Genomic DNA, 27,500 nt, shown 5'->3' on the forward strand with positions numbered 1-27,500 from the left:
GAAAGTTACTGGAAGACAAAAGATGAAGATTGAAGAGCAAGATAACAATTGACAGACCACTTAAAAGATTGCAAATTATATGAATTAGGAAAGCAAGATGAAGGAAGCGAATTCTGATGTTCGAGGAAAAAAACTAGACGAATAAGCGTTTTTGGAGCACTTCAGAACTGTCACAGAAAAAGAATAAGACTTAATTGAATGAGGATTTTAGTAGACAGCACAAGAAACGCTAGCTCTTTGAAGCAGTGTATTTGTAGAAAAGAGAAAGAGAAGCAACATTACAACAATGTGATAATGGTTGGAGGTCAGCTGCAAGAGCAGGTCCAACTATGTTTACAATGCATTTTTGCACCTCGTCTAAAAAAGAAAGGGCATCATTAGAAGATCTGCCCCAGATATGGCAACAGTATTCCAGACAAGGCCAGATTTGAGATTAATAGAGATAGAGAATAGAATCCGATAAAGAGATGCAACCTTAGCAGTTGTTAATATTGCAACGGATTTGATATATGGTTTCCAAGAAAGATCGGAAGTAAGATTTAATCCTAAAAGGTAAAGGGTAGATAACTCATAGAATAAATTACTGTTCATAAATATAGAAAGATCTAAATTATTGCAATAATGATTGGCTTAAAAAAATTAGGTTTTATCTGAATGAAAGTTCACCAGCCGCTTTGAGCCCCATGATGTAGCAGAAGTGAGATAAATAAAAAGTAAGTTTACGGAGAAGACCAGCATGCCAAACTTTATCAAAAGCTTTTGAAATGTCAAGAGCGATGGCCTTAACCTCTCCACCTTCATCTAATGCACAATAAAACCTGTTAGTTATTACTGTTAGCAAATCAGCTGTAGAACAAGAAGATCGAAATTCATATTGATGGTCAGAAAGTAAGTTATTAGATTCAAGATGAGAAATTAAGTGTTTGTTAATTAAAGATTCAAAAACCTTGCTTATGATAGGAAGAAGACTAATGGGACAAGGGTTGGATGAATCTGATTGCTCTCCAGAATTTTTGAAAATAGGGATAACAGTTGCTGCTTTCAGCAGGCGAGTAAACATGACTCTGATAAACACTTGTTAAATACGTTTGAAAGTATAGACAACAGCTCCGGACAACACTATTGCAAGACTATAACAGGTATATTGTCTGGACCACAAGCTGTAGAAGAGTCTAAGCTGGATATCACTTTAGATACAGAAGCTGGAGTGATGTCCACAAATGTCAAGCAATGGATCAACCGGTTTGACAGTTAAATCAGGTAGAACACAACTAGTGGAATCAAGAGATAATATTGAAAAGTTCTTAGCAAACAATTTAACTTTTTTTAGGTGAAGTGACAAAGTCTGAACCATACAAGAGAGGTGGAATAGCAGATTTGCTCTTATTTTTGATACTTTTAAAAATTCTCCAAAAGTCATGAGAGCCTAGTTTTGGAGATGAAATATGAGATTTCATGACCTGAGTATAGCAGGCTTTGGCGTTAGACAAAACCTTTTTACAATGGTTTTCATTAGGAGATAATTAAATGAGTTGCCTAGTCATAAAAACAGAGACATAAGCAAAACCCATGCATTGAGTCAAGAAAATCTAGCATTCAACAACCTAAACCGGAAACAATGTAATAAAAATACATCTGTGTCAGCTTAATAGATGAAGAACAGGTGAGAGGCTGGTCAATAGATAGAATCTGTTTACCCCTTAAGTCTTTGCCTAGGAGGCCTTTTACAAGACAGAAGCAAGATACATTTAACATCTGCCCAAGATAAGTATTTTTATTAAGACACCATCTTTAGCCTTTACTCAATAAAGAACCCTAAGACAGGTGGTTTTTTAAGTTAGAGTTGGCTTATCCCAGCCCATGCCTAAAAAAGTGTATCCTACAAGGCAGAAGGACATAGAGCAGGTTGTACTGGGTCACATGTTACCTGTAGCAGGATGACCCTTTTTTTTTTTTTTTTTATAATTCACCTCCCAAAGGCCAAGAAGGCCACTACAGATGAGGAGGCTACTTGTGGTTATAACCCTCTCTCAACTCTCTAACTCCAAAACACAAACCTTGACAAACAAGGTCGCTGCACAGAGAAATAAGTTGAGCGCGGTACTACCAGGGACATGACGGGAATTGAACTCAGAACCTTTGGCTTATGAAGCGAGCGCTTTATCACTACACTACTACCTAACCTGACAAAAGTATATATATGTATATATATATATACATACTTACATATATATATACTTTTTTAACTTTAATTCACCTTCATAAAGCCATGAAGGACACTACAGCTGAGGAGGCTATTTTCTCTTTTACGGGTAGAAAGCTTTCATTAAATAGAACTGTATTGCAAAGAGAGAAAATAAGCCAAGGAAAGAAATAAGACCAATTCCAAATCATCCTTTGATTGATGATATCATTAAAAACTTTTGATTACCTGCTTTAATTCCAGTTAACTCTAATAAACTTAATATCAATCAACTCTATCAGAAAGTATTGTGTTGATCAGATTATTCACTATTTGATAAGTGGCAGTTGAAATGTTATTGCAATTGTTTACGATACAACAGTTGCTAATAGTGCTCAACACCAAAGACTAATATGTTTATACAGTGGAGAGAGAACATCTAGCCCAAGTTGTTTAGTTGTTGTCATAAACTTTGACAATTAAAAAAAAAAATTAACAGACAACATTTGAGTCTTGTTTTGATAAAAATAAATTTATTTCCATTTAAAAATGTTTAATCAAATAGAATGGAATCTGCTTAAGAGATAAAATTGGATTTTTGCAATATCTCATAGTTGAAACACTAACAGTGTTATAACAGTACTTACAGTGTGTCAACACATATGATATTTTACTAGCAAATGCGAATTTATGGGCACTTCAAAAAAAATATGTTAATTTGACACTCATTGTATTTTTAAATAATAATAAAAAACCTTTAACCTTAACTTGGTTTTAACATAACAATTAAAGTTATTAAAAAAACAAAATAATTTAATCTATGTCTATTTCATTATAAAACTGAAAATACTACTATCAAAAAAGCTTACCTAAGCATAATGTGAAGAGTTTGTATAAACAAATTATTAGAGAAACAAACAAATTTGACATCAAATAAACCTTCAATAATTTGGTATTTATAGATAATAGTGTAACACACACAAATCACCATGTATTTTAAAACCTGGTGATCTGTGTTTAACATGTCTTATAAATGGTTATTTTGTTTTGTGTTATAGTTGTGTAACTTTGGATTTAAATATTGTAAACAACTGTTTTCTCTGTATTTAAGCATTTTTTTAAAATAATTTAACACCATTAAACTATAGTGTTCATATAAGTATATATGTACACTATAAACATATATGTTATTATAAACAAAAACATATATATACATAAATATATGTATGCATATATATAAGTACATATATATATACACATGCATATATTTATACATAAATGTATATATATATGCTTTCTGTTAAAATGATGTTCATTTATATATATATATATATATATATATATATATATATATATATATATATATATATATATATAAATGAACATCATTTCAATAGAAAGCTACTATCATTTTGCGATTCAACCAAATAAAAATGATAAAGTTTCATCCCCTGCTGAATGGAAACTTGAGTATCAACTACGCAAAAACCACAACACTCATAATAATAAATTTCATATTGATAACCCTGACCCACACTTTTACTGGGCATTCCTGATGGAGCAATCATCAAGATCCTCAATGCTCTTATTCCTTGCTCAATGCCAACCAATTAGCTCTAGAATTGCTCGCTTACCAACCATCTGCATTACTCAAACGATTCAAGCAAATTGGACACCCTCAACCCAACCTGCTACAAGTCTGCCAAAAAAGGGATTCAATATTACTATAAAAATTATCTAAACATTATTGGAATTCATATAACTAATTTGACTGGGTACAATACTAGTTTAGACACTGAAGGGTTATTATTCAAGATCTGTATTAATATATTTAAAAAGATCCTTGCTGATTCATGCCATCTCATAACCACTAAATTATCTCACACCACCATTATTCCCATTTATTAAACAGTTTCCCAATTGCTCTGAACACTGCAAAAACCTATCAACAATATTTTATTCAATAATAAATCATAATGGTGTCAGTGACCTCTAACAGCCAAGAAACGTTTGGAGCTACACTTTCTTTTAAATGCATAAATGATATGTTCTTTTACATGCATTTTTAGCAAATTTTTGTTAAGTATTTAATGACAAATAAAATTGTATAATTTATTACTTGTAGTGCTTTTCAATTTTAAATAAAGAATAATAAAATTAATCTTATTGAATAAAAAATTAATCTTATTGAACGTATTTTTATTAGTTTTTATTTATTTATAATTGAAAATTATTTTAAAATATTATCAATAATTTTTTCTTGCCCTTTTGTTTGCAAATTCATAAATTATTATTATATCATTAATAATTATAACATCAATTAACATAATTATATCATTGTAATCAATTGTTTTGGCGGTTGCAAATTCTCTATAACAATACAACGATCTTCTAAAATATATATATTAAAATATATTTTTAAAATAGTATGAAAAATTATATTAAAAATGTGCATCAAATACATGAGAATTTAAAAAAATATTTATTTAACTAATGATGTCATCTAATTGAGATGCATCAAAATTTTATAACCATAATTAAATTCACAAATTTTAGAGGTAAAAATTTATTATTTGAGTCTAAAAATTTAAATTATTAAAAGAAAAGGCTGTTTGGTTACTTTTAAACAAGTAAATTAAATAAATAACAACAGAAAATATGAAAAATGACTATTTTCTATAGACTATATTTATTTTATCTACTCTGTCCAACGCCATTTACAGAATGCTTAAAAATGAGTGAGCATAATACAGAGATTTTCAGAACTTGAGAGCAACTTGAGATGAGTCAATAAACCATAAATTAAGCCTTAATATGGAAATTTCTTGGCACACTTGGGTAAAACCAAACAGAACTATTAAAGACTATCAATACATTTAGATCAAAAACGATGAAAATAAGTCACTCTTTATTGCCTCAATAATATTGTTAAAACCTTTCTAGAAACAGTAACCAATATAAGCCTCTACTTCGACAATGCTCTCAGTCAAAAACAAGTTTATTATGCATTTATTATGTGCATGGGGTGGTGGTTTTGTGGTAGATCGCTTGCCTCATAAGCAGGAAGTTTCAATTTTGATCCCCACTTCATCCCTGGTAGTGCCACAATCAACTAGTTTCTCCGTGCAGGGGCCTTGTTTGTCAAAGTTCATTTTTGGGAGTTCTAAAATTGAGAGAGGTTGTAACCAAAATGGAAGTAGCCTCCTCATCACACAATCAAATCAACTTTTCGAAAAAAAGTATTGAATAGAACTTTTTAGCAAAATCACACTAAAATGGAGTAGTTGATGGTATTGGAGCTAAGTTGTAAAGCAAAGTAAGAAATTTAATCAAAAATAATCAATGAAGATGAAAGAATTTTAAGATGCATGCAATAGACTAAAAATTGAAGTGAGACTTATTGAAGCAACTTATATTGAGACCCAAAAAGATGGTTCAAAGGAATTTTTTGTGAGGACGAAAATATTTTTCAACAGTACAACTTCATTGATAATGCAGACAAACTGGAAACAAATCTAGTAGAGCAATTTTAAAACAAAGTATACTTTCTTTTTTTTGTGTAACTGTTTGTGTAAATTAAAAAAAAATTCCTAAAACATTTATTGAACTAATAAAATTTACTAGAACAGGAATATACATATATAGTATATATATAAATAAATAGTATATATATAAATATATAGTATATATATAAATATATAGTATATATATAAATATATAGTATATATATAAATATATAGTATATATATAAATATATAGTATATATATAAATATATAGTATATACATAAATATATATATATATATGTATATATATATACATACATATATATATATATATAAATATATGTATATATATATATATAAATATATGTATATATATATATATATACATATACATATATATATATATATATATATATATATATATATATATATATATATATATATATATATATATATATATATATATATATATATATATATATATATATATATATATATATATATGTAAGTTGGTTTCAATAAAGGGCAGTGTATAACTATTTTTAAATATATTATTATTTCAAATATATTTAAAAATAGTTATACGCTGCCTTTAAATGAAATCAACTTACATATTATAAACATATTGTATAACAAGAATATGACTTTTAAAGAAATATATATATATACACACATGTGTATATATGCACTACATGCTACTGGTCAAAGTATATATATAAACACATTTACATACACACTACTGGTCAAAAGTACATATATATACAACCCTCGGAATCAGGGTTGGCATTCAGCAATGCCAACCTAACTGCCGACCTTAAAGTGTTTGAGGTCAGCAAAAGATTGCAGACCTCATTTCTATGTTTTATGGTAAGACATTTGTACCAAACTTTTTTTATCGACCTCATGCTGACCTCTAAAAGATTAAGGTCGGAAAATTATTGCTGACCTAATTTTTCCTAATTCCGAGGGTTGTATATACAAATGTTATGAAAAAACACAACCCTAAAAATTTAAGTTTGATCGACCAAACCATTTAAAAGTTATTATTGATTCAATATTGTCCAAAATCAGAAATCTGCAACTTAAAGTAGATTTTGTTCATTTTTGACAGACTATAACTTTTAATATAAAAGAAGTGATCACTTGAAGTTTTGTGCACGTTTTTTCAAAGTTTTTCACCTAAATAATCTATTTTTCCAGGTGTTTTTGATTGATTTTAAACAACTTTTGAGTTGTTTAAAATCAATCATAATTTCACCTTAAAGTAGGTAAATTATGAAATATTAAAAAAAAATTTTGGAAACTCTAATGTGCTAAAGTTCAATATTAAGAGACAGACAGCGCCAATTTTTTGGTACATTTTTGTACTTAAGATAACCATCTATGGTAAAATTCAAAACATTAAAAATTAATTTAACACTTGCAGCTGATAAAATATAATTTCTTTAAAAAGTATGATAAATTACATTCACTCAGTTGATATAAATAATGAAACTTTTTAATGTGGAGGTTTTATATATAGCCATAAATCACCAATAAAATCAAGACCAATACTCTATATTATGACAATCTAAGCCTATGAAGTGTGATACACTTTTAATTTAAAAACCTAAAAAATAATGCAAAGTGAAAATAAAATGTAAAACAATGCTGAAATAGAATACACAAGAAACACAAGTTGACTAGTTTCTTTATCTCTGATTTACATAACTTATAAATACTGTCATAAAAATAAATTTTTTCTAATATTGATAAATTACATATTTTCTAAAGTATAATAATTTAGCATCTTAGAGATACAATAACTCAAAAATTATTTAATATAAGTCAATATATATATATATATATATATATATATATATATATATATATATATATATATATATATTTATATATATATTATATATATACATATACATATACATATATATTTTTATATATATATTATATATATATATATATATATATATATATATATACATATGTATATATATATATATATATATATATATATATATATATATAATATATATATATATATATATTTATATATGGTCTTAAGTCAAGATTTTATAGACCTACCTAATCATTAGAATCAAGAAAAATACTTGAGAAACAAAAAGATATTTGTCAAATATCTTTAATTAACACTCAAAAATTCATTACTTAAGTTTTGTGTGGCTTTTTTTTATTTTATTAAAAGGTTATCAAGAAGTGTATAATCAAGTGGTCGGCCCTATTCATTTTTGAACAACACAGCAATCATAAATATTTATTTTTTGCCTCTAATAGCTTTATCATACAAACTGTTATCTTAAGTACACAAATGTACCAAAAAATTCTCACTGTTTCTTCAGTGTTAATCTCTAAACAATTTATATAATTTCTAATGTTTTTGAATATTGTTTTTCAAAACCAATAGAATGGTATTAGTAATTCCTTATATTGGTATTTACCTTCATGAATTTTTCACTAATCTAATTTAACAGTTACTAGTAATCTAATTTTACAGTTGCAAAAGTCAAAAATTTAATTATTCAAAGTGCAAATAAAATTCATAACAAAAAAGTGTAAGTAAAGTTTAAAACAAAACCATTGTCTCATTTTAAATTAAAAAAAAAAAGATAATAAATTCCATGTCACAGAAACACACACACACTGGTGTTAAAATTAAATTTAAATTAAGAGTGTTAGGCCATATTGGGCCTTTTTAATACCTAGATTCTAGTTAATTTATTATGTTATTGAATGAACAATCAACCAATTATTTATTTCTGAACTAAGATTTTACATTCAAGGATGTTTACAAATAGTAAGTTTACTAATATAAAGTAAACACCTACTAATGCTAATAATATCTAAATAAAATGAATATAATGCTAATTTTCACAATATATAATAACAATAATAAACTTTAAAACATAAAAATAATAATGTTAATAATAATAATAATAATAATAATAATAATAATAATAATAATAATAATAACAATAATAATAATAATAATAATTATAATAATAACAATAACAATAACAACAATTTTAATATTAGTAATAATAGTTAAAAGTAGTTAATAATAGTAATGTAAATATTTATAAATGATCTGGTGAAATATGATTCTCAATCTAAAAGTTCATAATTAGCACAAAATTTTTTTATTACTCCAAACATTAAAGGGGGGCTATGCATAAGTGCCTTTTAAAAGTTATATTTATTTAACAAATATAACTAAATATTACCTTTAACAAACTTGCAAATATACCCATTAGACTTTTCACAATTATTGTCATTCCAACCATGAATAGTTGTTACTGCACAGTTCTCCCCATTTCCAGCATTGTTAGGTTTTTTTGGTAACCAATTAAAGAACTGTGGATTTGTGTTATCCGACCACAAAAACTCTCTGTTATTGCAAGCATCATTGAGTCCTTTCATAAATACATTTTACAATATAAAATAAGAACTTCTATAAAAAAAATTTTCAACAAATAGCAAAGTAAAAGCATAAACGAACTAATAACAATTAAAATAAAAAAACAAAAATAACATTTATCTTACCAATCCAGTAATCATTTTTTTGCATGCTGTCATCTTTAAGAATGTTTGAAATAAAAAAATTTTCAGCTTGATCCTCAATACTTAGCAAATATGCATCCATAGCTTGACATGATAATGAGGCATCTCTCCAATTTTTTCCTTTCAATGTTTTATTTTGAAAAAAATAGCAATAGTTTCCATACTCTAACCAACCATCGTCACAGGTGTCGCTTACTACCAAGAAAAAAAAAATTAATATTTTACACATGCACACACACACACACACACACACACACACACACACACACACACACACACACACATATACATATAATATAAATATATGTATATAAATATACATATATATATATATGAATCCATATACATACATATATATAAATATATATATATATATATATATATATATATATATATACAATATATATTATATATATGCATATACATATACATAGATATATATGCATATATATATATATATATATATACATACATATATATATATCACGCCCGTAGCAACCAGGTGGGCAGAAGGGGCATTTGCCCCCCTCCCCCAATAATTTTTCAAATAATTAATTCTGAAGAAATTGACTTAAAAAATGACTTGAAAAAAAAAAGGTCCTTAAAACTATTTCAAGGTAGTTCTGCCCCCCCCCCCCTAAATATAACTTTTGTTCCTACGGCTCTGATATATATATACATAGGTATGTATGTATGTGTATAAACATACTTAAAAAAGTCAAAGATTTAAGAAATTTGTGAAATTTATTACTATCTTGCATATACTGTTGACATTTTTATGATGTGTATACAATTATAAGCTCCTATAGTAGTCCTTTATCGTATTTTAATAAGTTTATATTTTCTTATCCGTACAACAATTTTAGTCAGAAAGTTATTCATATTCTTCTATAGCTTTTTTTAAAAAGTAAAAACTTACTTATACTATGAGACTTATCAAAAAGTTTGAGAACACCTTTATATATCTGTTTTTTTTTAAACTTTTAAAGTAGTTGTTAAATCTTCATATTTACTTTGAAGTTTTCTAAATGTCTAAACTTTGAAAAAATTTACATAGTTTAGTTATAACTTGGTCAAAAAATGTATAAAATTGAATATTGCATAAAATATTTTACCAATAAATTAGACAATGTTTGACAATCACAGAGTTAAGTAACATTAACATATTAAGAGTGTGTAAAATACATTATGCCATTTTCTTATGTAATTAATAATGATTTAAAAGTAAATGATGAAAGATTTCAAACGATTTCTGATTCATCCCAAAAGTCTTCAACTTGGTATATTGCTCGGGTTTACAATTTTCTACAAATATCTATCTTTGAAGATTTTTTAAAAACTACTTTTTCTATAAGCTTGATATTTGTTTGAGTTATAATTAAGGTTCATTTCATCTACTCAATTCCATCAAACTCATTTACCCAATATTTGTGTTTAGACTTGATTCTTAGGTGCTCTTTAAAGAACTTCTGCAGTACTAATGGCAGGGTTTTTAATTTTTAATAACACATGTCTGACTTTGAAGGTACTCTTGCATTCTGAGTAGTTCGCAACTATTCTTGGCAACTTTTGATAATTAAATTTTTTTATAAGCTTGATATTTGCTTGAGTTACACTTTTAGAACATTCAAATTATCTACTCAATGTTTATATTTATACTTGATTTTTAGGAACACTGAAGAAAAGTACAACAACAGTAGAATAAAAAACTGAAGGCAGCAATCTATGCTTTCACTTAGCAATCTAAACTATCACTTGCTGTAGATAGTTTTTCTTTAGAAAAACTATCTACAGCAAGTGTATTAAATCAAGAAATTTTATCCAGTTTAAAAAATGTTCTTTAGAATAAACATTGAAATTAATACTTTTTTTTTTAATTATAGTCAAAGTATTTACACAAAACCTTTTTAATCTTTTAGGATTAGTTCATATTAGTTATCTTTTACTACAACTTTTTATATAAAAATATTTAGTTTAAGAACTATCAGGTTATTGATCAGTAGTGTATATGATAAAAAAGGTGTTTTATTGTTTTGAAGCTTAGTTATTTGAATTCTTTTGAAGAATTGTTTGGAAGCTTTGTTTCGAAGAATTGTTTGGAAGCTTTGTTTCGAAGAATTGTTTGGAAGCTTTGTTTCGAAGAATTGTTTGGAAGCTTTGTTTTGTTGTCGCTGCTGTCTTGAAGAGCTCCTCCTCATATTATAATGTTACTCTAACTGTGATCAAGGCCAATTTTAAAAGCCATAAATTTTCATTTACATTTACTCTTCTTTTTTACAGGGTCTGCAGGAACTCCTAATATTTTATTATTGTGCGTATTAATTTTTTTTCTTGATTAAGAAAATTAATATTGGAAAATATTAATTTTACAATATTGACTTTCTTAAATAAATAATATGGTATAGATTTTGTAGCAAACTTTTAAGCAGCTAACCATAAAACTTACTGCAGAATAGTTTCAGTTGAGATCAAAAGTATAAGAAATGTTATTTATTTTTGCCATTATGGAAGTATGCATTGGGTTTGTTTTATTAATAATGGCATAAAATATTTTAAATTTAAGGTTTTTAAGAATCCCATAAACGTTTCCATCACAACCGCTCTTTACAAGTAACAATAAACAAGACCGTTATTTTTCAAAACTAAGAATTTAATAGTAATAAAAACTAAATTAATAGGAATTTTAACGCAAATAAACCTTTGACATAATAAATCTGCAAAAGTACTTTTTCAAAAATATTTTGTTAAATAGTAATGCAAAAAAGGTTTTACAAAAAAATAAATAAAATTTTCGTCTTGAAAATGGCCGAGTACTTGAACAAAAGAAAAAAATAACTTAAAAGAAAAATTTTAGTAAGTTAACTTAATGGTGGGAGGCATATTGTTTGTGTATCAACGCCTACTAAGCGTTGATCACACAGTTTCGAATGGTAAGCGTCGTTTACCAATCAAAATTAAGCACACTATTAAGGTAATAAAACGCTGTAGTTGATTTTGCTATTAAATTAAAAAACACTTAATACTTTCAAAAATAGTTTATAAAATGACCTTAATTTTTAAATCTAATTTTCTCTAAAAATGAAGTTCTCAAAAATTATTTTTGGCGTTATAGTTAAGCTGTGGGTCTATTTTTTGCATACACCTCAAACAATTTTGTCGGCATAAAACGTATAGAATAAACTTGATTTGAATCTGAAGCACTGAAAATTACCTTATATCTAAATAATAAATTTATATCGAAAGGTTTTAAAATAATGTTGCGTAACGCAAGTTAATTATCAATTTATCGAGATTATATATTTATGTTTTAGATAACAATTTTATTATGATTGCAATTTGTAAAATGAATTTGTAAATCTGAAATTGATTTCTATTATTATTATTTTGGATTGTTCATTTTATTCATATTTGTTATTTGGGGATTAAAAAGGCTAAGACGATGGCCTATAGATTTACATTAAGGCAATACCATTTCTGTGCGTGATTTTTTTTTTAGCTTTTTTGTTTTTTTTTCTACAAATAAAAGCTGGGACTGGAAGCGATAAACATACAATTATGATTAATCTAAAGAAAAAATAATAACAAGAATATTATTATTATATTTTAGGTTTCCGAACGCCGCACAGTGATGACAGTTAATTAAATGCGGCCGTGGCGCAGTGGTTAGAGCGTTTGCCTTATAAGCAGGAGATCCAGGTTCGAAACGAATTTTGGACATATTTTCGCGTTACGGTAAGGAAGGAGGCGTGAACTTCCTGGTTAAATGCGCTTTCGCGGTGCTCTGTGACAAGACCGTTAGGTCTTCTTGGGGCACCTAAATAACGAAAATAAAATTAAAAAATTTAGCTCAAATTTTCGATTATTAAATTTTATTATTTTAGTTACTCATAATAAAAGTACACATACTGGTCATGTGACATACTGATCATGTGACATAATACTGTTCATATGAGATACACACCTAGTATTTCTCTAACTCAGCTCTTTTAAATAATGTGTTTTAAATGACTTAGACTTAATTCAAAGTAAACTTGAAATTATAAGTAAATTATAAGTAAACTTTGGTTTTCAAAAAAAAAGTAGAAAGCGACTGCTTTTGCATGTTAATATAGTTCAGTTAGTATTATTTCATAATTAATAATATCAATTGCGTATTCCTGCGTTTTACAAAGATATCTTTTATTTTCTTTGACTTTCAATCCTAGCAAAATAAAGTCATTTAAAAAAAGTTACTTTTGTAAATGGCAGGGGCGGATCTAGGTTATTTTGGTGCTTAAAATAAATAACTTTCAGGTAAGTTCTAAACTCCAAACTTTTGTATGACTTATGTCATTAAAATATATTTTGTCAAAAATTGAATAGATTACAGCCTGGGAACAATAATGCCACCAACCAAACGTAAAAGAAAAAAAAATTTTTGAAGAAAATTATATATTTTTAAAAAAAAATTACTTTCTTTAACAAGACTGAAATTTTATATTTGAAATTTCATTAAAAAATCATCTGGCATTCAAAAGTTATAACTATTTAAAGTTTACAACGTTTAAAACGAGGGGGCTGTAAATTTAAATTACGTATTATTTTTGAACAAAATATTATTTTTAAAACCTTGAAGATGATTCCATCTAGTTTAAGATATTAGAATTTATCTTTTAAAAAACCAATTACCATAACAATTTTGGGTATTTTTGGTGCTAAATCGAGCGATTTTGCAAAAAACATTTTTATACATTTTTTTGTGGCTGGATAGCTCAGTTAGTTAGAGCGTCAAACGAATTAGTTAAAAACTGGACTATTGAACGGTACGAGTTCAAATCCTGCCACCGCAAACTCAGCGCTTGGGTAGTACTCTGGTACGCAAAAATGTCGGTCAATAACGGACTCTACCTTGGATTAGTCTTAATGATTATTTGTGGCTGTTCCTATGCTAAGCTAACAATATCTTCGGATATAAGAACATTGTATAAAAAAATATAGCATGAAAATTTAAATAAATAAAAAAATCAAATAAATAAATTATATGACCTAAGTATGAACATACAAAAGGTTGGAGTTTAGAACCTACCTGGAAGTTACTTAATTCAAATATGAAACAATCATGAATCCACTCCCAAATAGTCATCAATATAATTTTGGGCAAAATTATATTTGGGCAAAATAGTTTCCATAGCTACCACTTTATGGGCAAATAACATCGTTTAATTCAAAGAAGTCAATATAGAAGGGGTAAGAAGAAAACTTAAAACAGTTTCTTTCTTTTTAAAATTTTAATTTTTAAATTATAAAATTTTTTTGGCATTTTAAACCACTGTTGGCCAGCGCGAGTAGGTGTTAAGTGCCTATCAAATTTTGCTGCCTAAAAAAAAAAAATTAATTTTACCCCAAAAAAAAATTTTTCCAATTTTATTCTTAAAAAAAAGGTCCACAAATTCTCAAATTTGCCTACTAGAGATAAATTTTTCAAGTGCTATTTTTTAGAAAAAATGGTTTAAGTTTGCTGACTAATGGTGTAAATATTAATTGAAGGGTGGCAAGGGTGAAGGGGATCACACACTCTCTTCGAGCTAACGTTGAGGTTACCTAAATGTTTAAATATGTATAATTTTTATCGTTTTCTAGTTTTTTTGTATCAATGTTGCAATAATTTTCAAGAAATTAAAGTTTATTTATCTAGTAAATAAAATTTGAATTTTTCTAATTCGTGCGTAATTCCGTTTCAAAAAAAATTTATGCTCTGATAACGTTACTAATGTATACCATTTTTTTGTTTACAAAATATTTATGTAGATTAGAATTAAATGAGAGTTAATTGGAAATTGCCAGTTTTATTATTATGAAAATAATAGACAAAACGTATGCGATTTTCCGTGCGTGTTTTTTGGAAAAGCTCATTAGTATTTTTTCGAGCTAGTAATGTTATTTAACAAATTGAAACAAGTATTCGAATGTGTCAACTCTGCATTGAATGAGATTACATTATAAAACATTTTTATATGAAATAACATAAAAAGTGTAGTCATAGGTCCAATGTTCTTAAGTAGCATTAGGTCATCTTTTTTTTAAAATCATGTTTACTTAAATTCTAATTAAACTCGTCTATTTAAGCTTTACAGAATAAATGCTGCTTTTTACTTCGTCATTATTCCTAGTGCTTCCAATGCCAGTAGTAATGATACCAGATTATCGATTTACTGGATTTTTTTAAGTACCGAAATACCGTTATTAATTTGGTTCAATATTTCTACATATATTAAAAATATATGTAGAGATATGTAGGGCTTGTGATAATGTATGTAGGGCTTGTGATAAAGCGTATGTAGGGCTTGTAATAAAGCGTAAGCGATTGCTCTAGTTACGCGAAACACGAAAGTAAATGAAATATTTAAAACTTCCAGTCGCGATAAACAACTCTCGTTCATCATGTAATGAGAATATAAAATTGCGCTCGCTAAAGAGTTTGGTATGGTGAAAATAATAACTTGTTTAGTAGATTTTTTATAAACAAAATTATTGTTAAAAAAATTTACTTTAAGAAAAAACTTTTTTAAATTTAAAGTAATATTTTGTGTTCCTTTTATAATCAATACCCTTATTTAAAATATTATCATTACTTATTTAAAATATTATCATTACTGGCTTTAATGTAAAACACGTTTGAGTTTTGCACTAACGTTAGGGATGAAATGTTTAAAGTCGTTACAGCTGATTTCTAAATGGAATTTTTACTATTTTAACTAAGCGCGCGTTGAAACAGAGACGCAATGTGAATTGAATATAGCGCTAATGCACACGCATTCTTGATTGATAATTACTAAAAGAAAATTAAAACTTGAAAATATTTTTAATTTTGTAAAAACGTCAATATAATACGTTTTGTACAAAAAGCCGTCAATTTCTGAAAAAAAAACTTGAAAGTAATCTGCAATTATGATTGGAACTACATTTCATTCACAAAAAAACTGAAAAGAAATAATTTTATCTTTTGAAGACTTATCTTAATATTTTTAACAATTTATGAAAATATAAAACTTATTATATAATATACAATAATATCGGATTTACTATTTATGTTTATGAAATAAGTACTATTTCATACAAACTTTGTATTTATATATAAGAATTAATTATAATTTCTTTACAAATTTATTTATATATTCTTACGAAATTTATGTTTTTTGCAAATTATATCTTTGACATTTTTCTTTTATTCTTTATTTAATGTTATTTTAATGCAATTAATATTCACGAGCGGTTCCCGATGATAAGGCCCAAAGGTCTTCTGCGAGTCTCCGCGTTCTATTATGTTTTTTATTTTTATACTTGTATATTTTATTATATTTGTTATTGTATAACGATTTTTTAATTGTTGCTGTATGACGATTTTTTTAATCTTAACTATCTTATTGTATAAATTTATTTAATATTTAAGAGAAGAACAAAAAATTCAAAAAAAAAAAATTACAACAAAAGCTATGAAAGCGATGAAGCGATGAAAAATGCTGACGATGACAAAAACAAAACCAATGACGATGGAGACTTTTCCGGTGTAATGAGTGAAAAGAATGACTCTATTGAACTGACTGAGTTAGTTCAATAGAGTTATTCACAAATCAACCTTGACTCCAAAGTTGAGGTAACTAATAAGGAGTTCGATGCAATTTCAGGTGTTGTTTTATATCTTGCGCCAGAGAATTTGGCTGTGGAAGCATTGCGTTGAAATGATGCAACACTGTTGTCAGCCGATACAACACTAATGCTCATGATAGATAACCTTGGAGAAACCGATTTAGCTGTAAAGTTAACAGCTATGTTGGTGCGACGATTTAGATGAGTGGCGCACATCTTTTTCCAGCCTACTACAACATCTGTACAAGGGTCATCAAAGTTACGATAATTGGGATCCAGCGCTCTTTTGAGCATCTTAGCAAATCAACCATTGTAAATACAATTGCACGACTGAATGTCATGCTTAATGTCATGAATGATCAGCTTAATCAGAAAGCGTATAATCCTCTCCCTTCCACCAGCGTTTCTTCTGAATGCGATTTTGTTAAAAACTCTGTAAACTTGTCATATAAAGAAATGCTTGACTTTGCAATTTTGAAAAATAAGAAATGTAGTAAAACGGGAAGATTAAATGTTTCGAATAATTTATCCAAAATTATATGTAATAAAATGGCAATTTTCGAAGAAGGAGGAAATCGTGGCATATATTTGTAAAATTCCTACGAATATTTGAAAACTGTGAAGCCAACAAATATCTTGTTGAAGCGTGGATTTTTAGCACGTGGCAACATAGTCACAAAACTACAATCATCTCTTGAGGATGATACACTGAACGCCCTAAGTTTCTTGCGGGCTTACTTTACTTTAAAGGAGAAAAAACGAAAAATAGAAAAGTTAGTAATTTTGATATAAAAAAAAATAAGCTTATTGAATCCATTAAACTTTTTCAATTAACATGAGATTTTATTCATGTTATGATAAATTAAAAAAAAGGTTAACACCGGTATTATACCGGTATTTACGGTATTGAAATTATTCAGTTCCGAAAAACCGTTACTGAAAAATGGTCTCTGTATTGGAAGCACTAATTTTTCCATATGTTTAAATAGTGATTTTTTGAATATAAATCTTCAATATCTTAATTACTTTCCAAAATGTGCCGAGAATTTCCGAATTGTGCCGAGAATGTTATTTTTGTTTTAATCAACTTTGTTTATTATCTTTTTAAAGAATACCACTTGCACAATATGGAAAAGACCACCAAGTTTGATGTTTGAATAAGCCAACGGACATCTGCACAAACTTTTCTGTTTGCAACCCACGGTTAGCTGGCGTGACCACTAAGTTATTATAGGTAAGAATTTGGTTTCTTTACCTTAACCATACATTGAAGCTCCAGTTGTTAGGGATAGAACAACCACTAAAAACAACTCTGAAAGTTGATCTATATCATAAAAAGGTTTTGGTTTGGTAAAATGTGCAAAGCATTTTGCTTTAGGAACTGCTTTCGCGAAGCACCAAGTTAACAACAGCAACTTACTGTGCTCAAAACAACAAGTTTTAATCAGAATTCTTCAAAAATAGCCTGGGACACAACAAAGTTTACATTCTCTATAAAAACGTCCGTCTGTACATGAAGCAAAACTGGTTAAGCAAAAATTATTGATGAAGAAAAATTATTGGAGCTTTTGTTGGAAGAGTTACCTTATACGCTCTAGTTATCCAACTTAGAGTTAACAGAATAATATTTGTTCCAGTCACTAAGCAACAGCTTGCTTAATAAAAGATGCAACAAAGAGAAAGCAATTTAAAAGCTCATCAATCACATTTTTTTATTCAAAGCGTATAGGTTTCTACCTTGAAGGTATTTGTTCTTTATCTCTGCGTTTATAAGAGGTCATAAGCAACCATAGTGCATATGTAGATAAAGATTAGTCATGGATCTTTTTTTGTAAAGACTTTTGTGTCTTTTAGCCAATATAAGTGAAAAAACCCATATTTATATTTGTTTTTCAATTTTTTGTCAGTTTTTAATTACTCGTTATTATATAACTGTAAACTTTTAATAACTACTTGCCATATGTTTGCAAGTTTGCATAAGATGATACATTTTAACAAATTACAACTTTTTTTTTTAGTTAATTCGAATAACTTTATAATTTTGTTAATTTAAAGCTTGCTTGAATAATTTTTTTTTTACCATTTTATTTTTTATTTATTTATTCCTTATTTTTAGACTACCACTACTATAAAATATAAAATTTTATTAGTAATTTATATATATATATGTACATATATATTGTACATATATATATTTAAATCTTTATAAAGTAGTTAAGAACCTAAGTAGTTAGAAAAAATTGTCTTAAAAATGTAACTATGAACCTAAATAAGTATGAATTTCTAGATAAAATGAGGAAAATAACATTTTTAAACTTTTAAGTTTATAAAAACTGAACATTTGAAAACAAAGTAAATTTGAAAATTGAAATTTAGAAACTTGATTTTTTTGAAAAGGTGATATATGCTACTTTTAAAATAAAAGGATCATATACGACAAATGTTTAAATTATGTAAGTTGAAATATATGTGCGGAAAAAAAATGTGTTAAAAAAAAGTTGTCATTTTTGTAATTTTACTTTATTAATACATTTGCATAATTAATTGTTTCAGTCTTTTACACTTTTGTATTTATGCTTTTACACGAGAGCTTTGGTATGTATGCTTACCAAAAATTCTGCCCATCCTGCATTAATTAACATAATTTCAACGTTTTTTTTTATTATTATTATCATGTGTTCAAGGAGACTTTTAGCGCTGGAAATTTATCTGTTTATCTTTTATGAGTTGCACATTCAACCCGTTTAAAACCTGTCTTTTCTCATAAATATATTTGATTATTCTTAATGTTGTATTAAATAATAATAATTTTTTGAATATTTTTATTGTTAGGTACAACCTTGGCCAATTTTAAATTTTTTATATGACTTAAATCTTTTTATTTTTTTTTAATTTTATTTAATAGAAGCAATTTATATTTATGTTAAAAAAAAAAAAGCAAAATTATATTGCTTTACTCTAAATAGTATAAATTTTTATTTAGCAACGTCACTAAACTAAATACTCGTTGAAATTTATAAATGGATTATTCAACTTAATGATATAATGAGAACCTCTTTAAATTATTAATCTTAAGGTATTATTTCTTTCATGCATATAGAAGGATGGTAGTGATAATACCACCGGTAAAAAAGTACTGAAAATATTGTTCTAATTAACATTGTCTAATTAACATCTCTAGTTACTTAAATGTTAAAGGTCCGAAGCCTATAAAAGATGAAATTTTACTGCGTTTAAAATTTAGGAATGTTACCATAAAAAATAACATACCTTTTAAAAACGTTAACATTGAAACGAGATATAGTCCAAAAGAATTTTCCATCCTGTATTTGCACTTAAAACTAAAAAAATAAACAGTATAAATAAAAGTTTTAAAATATTTTTTCGATAATTAACTGACAACAATCATTTTTTAGACTCTAAAATTCTAACTATTTAAGTAAGTGTGAATTTTAACTTTTTTTAAAAAAATTCAAGTTTTTTAAAGGCTTTTTTTAATTTCAAACTTGTCGTAGTAATTATTGGCCAACAAAAAATCTAATAAACGATAAAATTTGCATTTGCCTAATACAAAATTTACTAAATTAGTTTATTTATAATGATAGCATTTAAAATGATATCATTATTTATAATGAAATCATATTAACTGTTAACAACAATTATTTACGCCTTTCAAAAGTTCTATTTTCAATAAAAATCTCAGTTATAAAAAAAGTTTTACTATTACGGAAATCACTGCAGCGAACCCTCAATACAAGGCCGGCACGAAAGGGGTGGGACACCCCTTCCCCATTATCATTTAGTTGGCAAATTTGACCCTTTTAGACAAGTCAGTCGGTAATTGTAGATCTTTTCGACCAGTCCAAATACCGAGGACCTTTTTTTTTTTTAGTTATCAAAAATATTTCTAGCAACCCCCACCCCCACCCCACTTGACACCTACTTGCACCGGCTCTGCCTCAATATCTTAGATTTATAAAAGCAACAAAATTATTTTTAAGATAATTCTTTATAATTTATAGAGTACAAGCTAACTTCAGGTTTAGAGTCTAATGGCTCTAAAAACTTTATTCGATTCAATCGTCTCTCTTTTATCTCTTGTCTCATCCATTCATTAGAAACAAATCTCTTTTTAATCAGTTGAGTTATTTAATGTTTTTGCTTTAATCCACATAAAAATTAACATCGTCTTTATTGGTATTTCCCGAACGCAAATGATTTTGACATCATTTTCTAATATATATATTTAAAATGCAATACTTTTGATGTTGGGCATCTGAGGTGTTAGTAGTTTATAGATTGAATAAATCTGGAAAACAACATTTGTAGTTTTCTGTTTTTTATATGCTTTAATTATTTTTATAGAATAAAAAAATCAGCTGCTAACCTTGGATAAGGCTGTTAGGTTCCCTACTTATGGTTAGATTCCCTACTAATGGTTAGATTCTCTACTAATGGTTATGCTTCCTACTAATGGTGTTAAACATAGTCGTATAATTAAAGTGTGTATAAAAAATTTCTATAAATCATCGGGTGACAGGAAAAACTTATTAAGTATAAAAAAAGAGAAAAAATGTTTATTTAAAATAAGTACATCAAAATATCGACAACTTTCTAAAGGAAATTATTTCTTTCAATTTTTATCTTGAAATGTAACATAATTTTTAAATGAAAGTTGTTAACAATTGCACGGAAAGAAAAGCCGTTAACAATTTCACGGAAAGAGGTGTCGCTTTCATTAAGACATTTCAATCTAACATAACAATTGATATAAACCAAAACCAAATCACTTTTTCTTCTAGATCTGCACAGAAAAAATTTGAACTGCATTGGAACAATCTTATTTTAGCAGCACAGTGAGCAGTTTAGTGAGCAGAAGAATAAAGTAAACTAAAGACAGACGTGATGATGGTTGACGTAATGATCATAGAAATAGATTCGATAGAATATTTTAAAATATAAAACTAAAATATAGGAAACAACTCAAAAAAAGTAAAACTAAAAAATGTCAATGATGTCAAATTTAAAAAAATTAAAAGTGTTAAAAGAAATATTGAAGAAAGCCCTCTACTCAGTTTCTACTCAGGAAGAAAAAACTTTATGATCTGAAAAACAAATTTAAATAAAAAAATAGAAATTAGGTAATCAATAAAAAATATAACAAATGGAAGAATGCCAAAAAGAAATAATCTTTGCCTTAGGGTCTTATAAAAAGCGATTTAAAAAGTTGATAAGAAACGGAATCGAAAGTTATTACAACCTTTGTAAAATAACATGATTTGTTATTGAGTATACCAGGAAAGTTAAGATCAAACAAACTTAGAACAGTTATAACTAATTTGTCGAACTACAGGGATAAGCTAGAAATATTGAAGAGCACAAATAAACTCAAAAGAACGGGTATTTACTTCAACGATGATAACTTATTCAATACTACGGTTATTCAATACTACGGTTATTCAATACTACGGTTATTCAATACTACGGTTATTTAATACTACGGTTATTCAATACTACGGCTATTTAATACTGCGGTTATTCAATACTATGGTTATTTAATACTACGGTTATTCAATACTACGGTTATTCCAATACTGCGAAAGAAATAAAAGTTTTTGTACTTTCTTATAATTAAAAACGTTTTTATTATTTTTTTATCATTAGGGATCACAATTTTAATCAAATGAGCTGATTGAAAAAAAATAAACAAATAAAATAAGTAAAATTTTAATCTAACAAAAAATTTTTGAACTTTTATTTTAGGAAAGATGATCAAATTCCTTAATAATTTTTATGCTAATGAAAAGGGACTTAAGTACATTATAATTGCTCCAATATTTTACTTTAAATTATTCAAATCCGCTCGCTGAAATAGGTGCCGAAGCATTCAATGACTCATCCAAATTTTTATTTCAAAAATCTATTTAGCGTCAAAACGATTTTAAAATGAATTAAACATTTAAATGTTGCATTTAGAGTTGTTAAATTAGACTTTAAGGTTATTAAAGCCATTGAATGTGTATGATTTTATTAATTTAATATCTGTAAACAATTTTGACAAATAAAAAAAAATAAAAATGGCTTGGTTTTGTGCTTGTATAAGTGCTGCAGCTAAAAAATTGAAAGAAGCAGCCTAGAAACGCATAGGAAATGAACTGGAGAGAGTCTACTAGCAATGTATTACAATTTTTATCACACAGCAAAATTGTAAGCATACTTTTCTCAATGAAGTCACTAAGAACCTTGAATTTATTAGCTTGTAAACTTTAAGTCAGAAAAATCTCAATTATTTTCAGCTAACCGTTATCGCAATAATCTATACTTGTGAAAGGTAATGTACTCAATGAGTCATCTACCCTTCATCTTCAGAATTAACTCTTACTTCCGATCTTTCTTAGTAACCATATACCAAATCAATTGCAAAGTTAGCCTCTGCTAAGGTTGCATCTCTTTATTGTGCTCACCACTTTCTTACTCTGGATTCTATTAATCATCTCTTTAAACGTCAAATCCATTCTTGTATGCAATACTGGAGCGGATCTTCAAATGATGCCCTTTCTCTTTTAGACAAGGTGCAAAAACGCATTGTAAACATAGTTGAACCTGTTCTTGCAGCCAATCTTTAATTATTGTTACATTGTCATAATGTTGCTTCACTTTCTCTTTTCTATAAATACTATAATAGATTCTGCTCTAAAGAGCTATCGTCTCTTGTGCCATCTACTAAAACTCATTCTTATGTTACTCGTCCTTCAAATAAGTCTCCTTTTTTTACTCTGACTGTCTTAAATGCTTCAAAAACTCTTGTTCGTCTAGTTTTTGTCCTCGAACGTCAGTTATTGGAATTTGCTTCCTTCATCTTGTTTTCCTGATTCATACGATTTGCAATCTTTTAAATCGTCTGTTGATTGCTTTATAAACTTCATATTTTCTTTTCTAGTAACTTCCAACTTTAATATTGGTAGCTAGCAGCCTGGTTCACACAGGTTCATTTTACAATATAAGAGACATGTAAATCGACATGTAGTTCAGTCAGTATATGGAAGTCAATCAGTCAGTATTATCAAGACAGTTTTTAGAAGTGAGTTTTATCAAAGTGTTTTATCGAAGAACATCAATACAAGAAGTGAAATACAACAAGTGTTTCATTACATCAATACAGTCCACATCCAACCAAGACGTTGTGTTCCACAGAGCATTATTGTATTATCACAAGGTAAATGTAACACGGTAAGCCCTGAGAAGCGTGATTATTTTTATTATTTTTATGACTTCAAGTGCAAAAATGGCTCCCGACAGTCTTGGATTGGAACTAAGAAAGAATATTATTGGCGATTACGTAGGTGGAATGTCACAAAAAAGTATTTGTGATAAATATCGCGTGAAAAATGGACCGTATCAAGACTATGTTCCAAATATCGTTCTACGGGGAAGTTGGCAGCAGATAACAAAGGTGGAAGACCGCGTTCCACCACTTCTAGAGAGGATTCTATGATCGTCAGATCCGTCAAGAAGGATCCCTGAATATCATCAGTCGAGATACAAAAGCAATTAGAGCAGCCTGTATCGGACCGAACAATCAGACGACGTGCTGTTGAATCAGACAACGTGCTGTTGAAGCCGGATTGTTTTTTCGACGCCCTGCAAAGAAACTGCTGATTTCACTAAAAAACCAGAAGAACAGACTTCTGTTTGCTACATCTCATATTGACTGGAATGTGCAGAAATGGCAAACTGTCCTTTTCAGTGATGAATCGAAGTTAAACATCATTGGGAGCGATGGCATTTGCCGTGTACGTCGACCGGCTGGAAAACGCCTCGATTTACGTTACTGCCATAAGACCGTGAAGCATGTTGGAGGCAATATAATGGTCTGGGGGTGTTTTTCTGCTAACGGTCTAGGTCCAATACATCGAAACGATGGAATAATGGACCGTTTCAAGTATAAAAATATCCTGAAAGATGTTATGTTACCTCATGCTGAATGGAATATGCCAATAAAATGGGTTTTTCAGCAAGACAACGATCCAAAACACACTGCAAAAGTAGTCAAGCAGTGGTTTCAAGACAACCACCTATCGGTGATGGATAGGCCGCCTCAATCTCCGGATCTCAACCCTATCGAGAACCTGTGGGATATCATCAACCGCAGAATTATTTGTGAAGGTGTTCGTAATAAGGATCAACTGTTTGAACAAACCCAAAAGGCCTGGGCAGCGATTCCACAAAGTTTCATTGATCACCTGATCAAATCTATGCCTCGAAGATGCAAGGCTGTGATCAATAACAAAGGATTCGCCACGAAATATTGATAGCAAAATACAAGTTGGTCAACATTTTGTCGAGTTGCACTTGTTTTGTCTAGAAGGAAATCAACTTTTTTTAATACTTTTGATTAATATTTATTAATTTTCGTGTACAAATAATGAATTTTGTGATGAATAAAACTTGAAGAACTTTGTCTCTAAACAGTTACATAGTTATTTCTCTAAATTGAAAAAATGCAGCACTTTTATATAAAGAAACTAAATTAGCATTTTTGGTTGCACTCGTTTTGTCCGATAAGTGATTTTCTTCTAATTTATATATATATATATATATATATATATATATATATATATATATATATATATATATAAATTAGTAGAAAATCACTTAACAAAAACTTTTCTCATTTATCACTGTGTTTTATCAATAAAGACTCATCAGAAATGAATGATCAAATTAATAAAATTTATACCAAAAATTAAATTACAGGAAGTCGCAAATGTCATAAATACTTTATATTTTCACACATTTGTGGAGTTTGCTGACACTATTATGAAAAGAATTCTTTGGAAATAATTACTTATGCTTTTTTAGAAAATATTTTTTGAAAAGGGAACTTAATTTAACTATTATTTAAGTTCATTTATTTTTATAGTTTTTTAGGAAGTCCTTTGTTTGCATTTGCATTTAGAAATTATTTCCGATGTTTTCTTTAATAAACATTCTTGGTTTGCATTTGTAATTATTTCATATTTTTCTTGTAGGCATAGTATACATTTTTTGGAAATGTTGTTGTATGCAGGCACTGTTTAAGGATGGACCAATTCACTATAAAATCATAAATATTTTTATCTTTTAATTCCCATACATATTTTGACAGCAAGGTATCTTTTGAATACTTTCTATTTTTAAAAGATTGCTTATGATTGGCAAAACGTTTTTTTCATTCACCCTCTGTTATGCCAAAATATTGATTATTAGGTACATTCTTAGAGGAAGTAACACATTTAAATACCACATTTTTTGATAAACAAGTTTCACTCAGTAGACAATTGTATTTTTTGTTTACAATTACAATTTTCTGTGGTTTTTTCATTTAGGATTTCATTATTGTTTAACAAAGCATTATTATGATCTTTTAGAATTCTTTCCATATTTTTTGTGCAACTGCAGCTAACTTTAATTATATTTCGATTAAAAACTTTTTGTAATTTATTAGAGGAAGGGAGGGGGGGGGGGATACTTATCGACCGGTTTTAAAAACACTTTTCCTATGTTAGTGGAAACATTTTTGCTATATGGGGAGGGGGCCGGGGTTTCATCAAATTACATTTCCAGTTCTATTTCGCTATTTTGTATTCATTTTTTTAGGGTCAAATTTTAGTTCAAAATTTTCAAAACCACTTTATTTAAGGGCATCTTCAAATATTCGTTCATAGGAATTGAATACATTTTCATTAGAGGAGATTTGGTTTAGCCTGTTACTAATTGAAATCGGGATTTGTTTTAGAATTTGCGGTGGATGATTTGAGCTAATATTAATACACAATAATTCATCGTTTGGTTTTTTGAAAGGTTTATATAAATTTTCAGAGAGGTTAAATGTGACATCAAGAAAGTTCACAATTTTTAAATTTATGTTTATTTCGATTTGATAGCCAAAACTTTTAAAAGTTTTTATATCTTTTTTAATTTTATCGAGCTGTGACCAGATTTTTTACTCATTACTATTGAACAATCGTTGAGATAAAGGCCTAAATCATTTATATCGATTTTTTACTTAATAAATCTAAAATGTATAGTCCAACAAATTCATAAATCTCTGCTCTGTCATAATTGCTCATTGTTACATCAAAGCAGTTATGTATGTTTTTCTATTTCCAAGTTTACTTATTAAAATAAAGTAAGGTTTTTCTACAATGTTTTATTATTCGGATTGTTTCTTCACGAATAACTGTGTCGCTAATTGCAAATTCAATTGTTTTATCTAAAATATCTGCAGTTATTGAAGGATAAAAATCATTAATATCAAATTGAATAAATGTACAGTCATTTTATTTTCAATTATGGAGAACCAATTTATAACATGAGTGATATTTTTGCATTGTTGCAAATTTAATTTATTCCTAAGAATATTATTAATTTTGTCCAATTTAATTTTGCTTACATGTCCAATCTTACTTTTTGAAGGAACCAATAAACTATAAGGAAGTTTGTTTTGAAAATTTGGTTTATGGTCTTTTAGTGTTACAATGGGTCGGGCAGGGACAGTTGATTCGATCTTGTGAGTTCGTAAATTTTATTTGTTTTATTAGCAAAAACCAATATATTAGGGTTTGATTT

General features: G+C 27.8%; 1 protein-coding gene across 6 annotated transcripts in view; it reads right to left on the minus strand.

The window, feature by feature from the left end:
* The window catches only part of LOC136085714 (uncharacterized), a 166,236-nt gene that overhangs the window by 117,385 nt on the left and 21,351 nt on the right, over window positions 1–27,500 (minus strand). For 3 of the 6 annotated variants that reach the window (XM_065807038.1, XM_065807040.1, XM_065807043.1), the window contains exons 2-4: window positions 20,160–20,230; window positions 9,246–9,458; window positions 8,927–9,115 (exon numbers count right to left, since the gene is read on the minus strand). In XM_065807038.1, the coding sequence (XP_065663110.1) occupies window positions 8,927–9,115; window positions 9,246–9,458; window positions 20,160–20,211 (454 nt within the window). In that variant the 5' untranslated portion in view covers window positions 20,212–20,230. Of the gene's footprint in view, window positions 1–8,926; window positions 9,116–9,245; window positions 9,459–11,709; window positions 11,889–20,159; window positions 20,231–27,500 lie in introns of those variants that run through there. The other 3 variants (XM_065807042.1, XM_065807044.1, XM_065807039.1) reach the window with 2 other exon arrangements.

The sequence above is a fragment of the Hydra vulgaris genome, chromosome 10 (genome assembly GCF_038396675.1).
Source record: "Hydra vulgaris chromosome 10, alternate assembly HydraT2T_AEP".
In the NCBI taxonomy this organism is placed as follows: domain Eukaryota; kingdom Metazoa; phylum Cnidaria; class Hydrozoa; order Anthoathecata; family Hydridae; genus Hydra; species Hydra vulgaris.